This window comes from Gavialis gangeticus, unplaced genomic scaffold (assembly GCF_001723915.1).
Source record: "Gavialis gangeticus isolate Ggan-Ray unplaced genomic scaffold, GavGan_comp1, whole genome shotgun sequence".
NCBI classification, from domain to species: domain Eukaryota; kingdom Metazoa; phylum Chordata; order Crocodylia; family Gavialidae; genus Gavialis; species Gavialis gangeticus.
Window position 1 is genome coordinate 35,872,271 of NW_017728993.1, and position 6,257 is coordinate 35,878,527.

Consider the following 6,257-nt stretch of genomic DNA (forward strand, 5'->3'; position numbering starts at 1 on the left):
ATTTTTTTAGTAAGGGAAGATATCTATGCTCTAAAAAGCCAGTTTTAGTTGCATTTCATTTCTAAAAAAGTAGATTGAACAAGTAAATTTTAGTTCCTGGGCATGAAATTGCATAGGAGAATATTCACTGTTTGTCACAATCTTCATCATTTGACACACTTGCCAGGTAAGAGATGATTTTTTTTTTAAAAGGTGCTATAATTTGACTGACATTCTACTTGAATAAGCCATTTTGATGCCCTATTTTAGCTATCTGTAGCTCCTTACAGCAGTGTAATGTTTGGATACACTTTAACTTTTACTGAAGTGTTAAAGTGTAATCCTATTTTCAGATAGATTTAGATGTACTTCTTTTACACCCCTTCCTTGGGTTCACCTTCTCCATCACATCAAACAAACTGCTTGTCTTTACTCTAAAGGCGTTCAGGGCCTATCTTTACTTGATGTATCATTTTTCATACATTACTGAGTGATTAACTCCTGCCTTAAATGGGCCCATGTATGGTAGTTGGAACTCCCTGACCAGCCACAGTGCTGGTTTCCCCACTTGCCTCTGAGCATGCTGCCCACCTGTCTTGCCTACCATGCCTTGTTGTAATTAATTATATTGTTAATTAAGGCAGGAGGCTGCCCATTTCTTGTCCTGATGCCAGGGGGCGCTATCTGCAGCTCCATTCCTCCCCTACACTGCAGCCCAAGCCTTGCAGATGGCATCCAGGTGATAATGCTCCTGGCCTACAGCTGGACCAAGCTTAGCCCTCCTTGTCAGGCCACAGACGCATGCACATTCATACCGCCCTCCTCTCACTAGGGCCTCACACACTCCACTCCCTCTCACAGGGTCTCTTTCACAAATCGACAACTTATACTGCCTTGCTCCCTCTTCGAGCAGGCCTTTTCGGCCCATAGGCTTTAGCTAGCTCATACCTTGGGTGGCAGACATACCATGTTTTGGGTCTCTCCCGCGACCCTCAGCAAGTAGTGGCCAGCCAATTACCCAACCGGGTCCAAGCTTGCCCTGGCCCCTCCCGGGGAAACTCTATACATTCAGACATACTGGGCTCCCAGCCCTCTGGTTTTCTCCCCCCACTGGGGCCTCTCATCTTTGCTCCCACACTGTGGCTCCACACCACCCCCGCACTGGGGCTGCGGGGCTTCCTTCCCTGGTGGGCTCAGGTGGCCGCAGCCATGCCTGGCCCCAACTATCTTCAATGTTAGATGACACACCCGAAGGTGAGCACTGGGGTTAAGGTGCCCCTACTCACCTTTCACCGGGGTGGTAACTGGCCTGGCATTTCCTGGGGGCTCCCGTGCCACTGAGAGCCCCACCATGTCACCCACTCCTGACAGGGTGCAGTTTTAGGTCATGCCCAGGACCAGGAGCCCCCAACCCATCCCCTACAGCTTCTGCCCTTACCTCCAGGATGTTGCATGCAGCCTTGCAGCCAGGTGATTTTACTGGCTCACCTGCCAGCAGGGAACTGCTCTGTTTATATAGGCAGACAGAGATCTAAAATGGCCACCGCAATCAAGCACCTGCTGGCTGCTTTGCTTTGCTCTTGAAGTGGTAGGCACCAACAGTGCCCTGTCACACTCCTCCCCCCTGAATATAGTTCCTGGGGGAGGTTTCCCCTGCTGCTCTGCCAAAGCAGGCTCCTCTCAGAGCCTGTGAAAGCCCTCAAGTGGCAAGCACACCCAAAGGTGCTTCACCACACAATAATATCAGCAAACATTATCCTTTACCTAGATGTTTCTTGTGCTTCCTGCCTGTTGGAAACACCTGGAAAGCTACTTGGACAGGACAGGACTGAACATCTGGATTGTGTTCCTTCTAATTCTCCTTTGCCACAATGCCTACAAAGATGCCACGATGCCTACACAATGCCTACATTGTGTACCTTGACTTCCAAAAGGCCTTTGATCTGGTATCCCATGATGTTCTTACTGGTATCCCATGAAGTTCTCATAGGCAAATTGGAGGATTGCAGGCTTGACTGATCAACAGTTAGGTGGGTACAAAGCTGGCTGCAGGGTAGGACCCAGGGAGTTCCAATGAATAGATCTGTGTTGTCCTGGCGAGAAGTAGCCAGTGGTGTCCCGGAGGGGTCAGTGCTTGGTCCAGTTCTTTTCAACATCTTTATCAATGATTTGGATGTTGGAGTGAAGAGCTCACTGGCCAAGTTTGCAAATGACACCAAGTTATGGGGGAGGGTGGTCACCCTTGAAGATAGACTGCAGATACAGACAGACCTGGACAGGCTGGCAAGTTGGGCGGATCGGAGCCAGATGAAGTTCAACATTGAGAGGTGTAAAGTGCTTCATCTGGGGATGAACAATCCTCAATATACTTAGGTACCTACTAGGCACTATATGATAGCAATGCAAATAAGCTAAGATTTGCATTCACTATTACTTTACTGCCTCCATTTTTTATTTTCTGCTTTTTCTGCTTGCTTCTACCCTTGTAAGACTGACTTTTAGCTAGAAGCTGCTTTCTTCTGCAAGAAAAAATAAGCCATAGAGCTGACCTGGCAATGTCAGCAGTGGACACCAATGTTACTTTTGGGCTTCTTGGCACAAGCTGTTTGTGGACCCAAGAGACCATCTCTTAACATTTGCACTTCCATTTTAGTCAGGTAGGGGAATGTGAGATCTCATGGGATGTTTATTTAATTATTTTCATTAGCACCTAACACTGGGACTGGCTCTGAAGTGGAGTTAGCAAGGCACAGCATAGAAAAAATGTTTAAAAAGAATGAAAACATTTAAAACAAAGGTTGTATCAAAAATAAAATTAGCTTTCAATGCATAAATAACAAGTACAACTCTAAATATTTTGTATCTTTTGTTAATGGTTTTCAAATTGGATTTTTTCCAGTTAAGAATAAAAAAATAGAAAACAAAGGCCCTTTTCACTTTTATTTAAAAAAGTCTTATTTCTCCTTATACAAATACAGTGCTATTTCTCACTGAAGGAGGCATAATGATGAGGTTAACAGAGGTCCACATGGGCATAACTAAGTTAACAGCAAGTCTCCTATAAAAATATTTGTTGCTGTTTTCCATGAAATTAACAACAAGAAATGCAGTAATCATATATTTGGTAGATGCCTAACAGCCTACTCTAGGTCTCAACTACTTTCAGAATGGAGGGCAGCCAACATCACTCCATGTAACCTTGCTGACAACTCAGAAGGACTGCTTCAAGAAGAAAGGGATAGCCAAACACCTGTTTACACCTTAGCTCTTCTAGTGATGTTAGATGCAGCAGTGTTAAAGTTGGAGTAGTTTTTACTACTTTGATATCCATCCTGGCTTGTCCATACCTAACAATTAGGAAGTAACAGCTGCTGCCCTTTTGAAATATCTCCAAACGTACATTAGGGCTGTGCGAAGCTTTGGTTGCTGATTCGATTCAGCGGAGATTTGGCCTGATTCGGCGGAGGCTGAATCTCCAAATCCAAATTGAATCTTGAGATCCTTTAATCTTTCCGAATTGAATTGGAACCCTCCAAATTGATTTGGAGAGATTTGATGATTCAGACATAGACACAGCTTTAAATGTTTTTTCTACATACCTCAAGGTACCAGGAGGCTTGTGAATGCTGAGATGCTGGGGGTGGATGGAGAGTCCCATGGGAGCATGGGAGAGTCCCCTGCATGCTCAGCAGTGGACCCGGGTCTGCTGTGGAGCATGCAGGGGACCCCCCCACCCCGCCTGCTTGGCAACTGGTGCCTCCTGGGTCTGGGGGGGCACCTGGGGTCCCCCCGTTGCTAACTGCCAAGCCGGAGAGGGTGGGGGGGCGGAGGGGAGCGGGGACTCCCCACACACTCAGAGGTGGACCCAGAGGTGGACTGGAAGTGCTTCTAGTTCACTTCCAAGTCCACCACTAAGCATGCGAGGGGGGCCCTCCGCACTCCTGTGGGACTCTTCTTCCGCCCCATCACGAGCCACGCCTGCTATCTTGAGGTATGTAGAAAAAACATTTAAGTCTGTGTCTATGGCCTAATCACTGGTTTTCTGAATCAGCATCGAATCTTTAGTTTCGGATTCAATCAAATTGAATTGGGACAGTGATCCAAATCAACGAATTGAATCACTGTCCCTGATTTGGGCCGAATACAAAACTGAATCAAATATGGCCTGTTTCACACACCCCTAATATACATGTGTCCATGCCCTGAGACAGGCTTCACACCAAGAGCAACTGGATTAGAATCACAACTGGCTTCATATAGGCCCCTCAATAGCCATCATGCAATAATGATTTTCAGATAATTCCAACCTGCTCTGGATTCAGTAGCCTAAATGGGAAAAGCTCCAGATCCCACACACAACACTGGGAAATCTAGTACTGCTGGTATCTCTGGTGCAATTGTGTGGATAAATAGGGCACAATTCAATCTCCAGGCTCTCACCTTTTGCATGCGTTACACTCTTTTGCAGAGGCAAGAATTTATTTGGGTGATATCTTTTATTGGACCATCTGTATAGTTGATTAAAGTTAGACAAGCTTCTGAATGCAAGACATTCTTCTTCAGGTCTGAGCTCTTTTGCAGAGCTCTTTTAGACTGTCAAGGATGACAATAAACAGGGGACCCAGGTAAGAGATATATGCCATAGAAAACAATGAAAAACCATAAGGTGGAACTTATTGCAAATTATATATTTTGTTAGTTCCTTAAAGTTACTCAATACATTGAACTTGATGACAGTATACAAATGAAGGCTGGGACTGAGGCCAGTGACTGAACTTTAACTGAGGACATATTTGAAGTAGGAGACTTCAAGCTGTACAGTACATGAAGTCAGGTGGACAATCATAAACATAAGGGAGAAACATTGAGGAATCAAAATCTCAAAGAAGTTTTATGTTTAAGAAATGAATGACACAGTTCTCTTCTTATAGATGTATTAAACATTGAAAAGCTGCAGGGCTGGGAAATGAGCTCATTCAAAGTTCTTTTCTGTTTGTAAGAAGTAACACTCAACTTAGCTGTAATACTCACTGGAGTGCCCATTATGCCAGGTTCACCAGGGGGACCTGTAATTCCCGGTATTCCTGTTTCTCCTTTTTCACCATCCTCTCCAGCTTGTCCTCGGTCTCCAGAATCACCCTACAGATTTACAGAAATATAAATTAAGCCCCAAAGGAACTGTTCATTTATTCTGCAATATGTTGCTCAAGTTCCTTTTCACTCTGCTTACCCCCAGGCCTGATCTAAAGAATATTAAAGCCAAGAAGAGTCTTTCTAGTAACTTCAGTTTGTTTTGGATCAGAGTGTAAGCTAGCATCAATACTTTTTTATTCTGTTCGAATTGCCCTCTTAGGCTAGGAACAGACATTACACATAAGCCAGTTTAAGTGATCAGAAACTGGTTTAAACCTGTGACAGAACAGACATTCAGTGTACACAAACCAGTTTCAAAATGGCCAAGACTGGTTTGAGATAAACCTGGTTGAATGTAGCATCAGACTTAACTGATTTGGATCAAACCGGTTTATGCAATGTCTGTCCCAGACCCCTTGCTGGTTTAAGATAAACCAGACACTCCCAGCATCCTGAATGCTCTCTGGGCTGGGCGGGGCTCTCTGCTCCAGCCCCAGGTCTTACCCCACTCCTCTGCTCTCTAGCCAGAGCAGAGACTGTATTTTAAATAATCTCATTTTTAGTTGGAAACCCAGGGCTGACCCTGCCCCAGGGACTGGCCCTACAAGAGACAGTGGCCGGCATGGCTCTGTTAAGGCAAAATGGGCAGGGAGGGGGTTAATTCTTCCCTCCTTCCCCTCTTCCCCCACTGCAGCTGTGGTCAGCCTGTCTGCTGGAGAGCAGAGGGGAGGGGGCTGCAGTGGTGGCCCCTGGAGCTGGCAGACCCCAGCTGCAGGGAAGGGAGGAGGGAAGAATTAACCCTTCTCCCTGCCCCCCTCACTTTAATGGGGCCAGGGTGGGGAGGGGGGCTCTGTGAAGTGCTAGATGGGAACTCTTCCTCATCCTCCCCTTCCTCCCATTACTGCAGGGCTGGGGTGGCGGGGCTCCATGTGATGCGGCCTGGCTGGGGGTTGGGGGGTTGGGGGAGGCTCTGTTCCATGCTGGGGGAAACTCTTCCCCCTTCTCTTCCTCTCCCCAAAGGGGCAGCGGGAGTGTCGAGCTCAGCTTGGCATGGTGTGGTTGTGTGGGGTGTGAGGGAGGCTGGGGGGGTGTAGAGACCCCCACACACTCCCCCCAAGGCATGCAGCCCCCACTTCTTGGCAGGA

General features: G+C 46.7%; 1 protein-coding gene across 2 annotated transcripts in view; it reads right to left on the reverse strand.

Moving 5' to 3' along the window:
- Positions 1–6,257, reverse strand: part of COL24A1 (collagen type XXIV alpha 1 chain) — a 301,453-nt gene that overhangs the window by 49,471 nt on the left and 245,725 nt on the right. For both annotated transcript variants that reach the window (XM_019501556.1, XM_019501555.1), the window contains one exon: positions 5,011–5,118. In XM_019501556.1, coding sequence (XP_019357101.1) covers positions 5,011–5,118 — 108 coding nt within the window. The remainder of the gene's footprint in view (positions 1–5,010; positions 5,119–6,257) is intronic.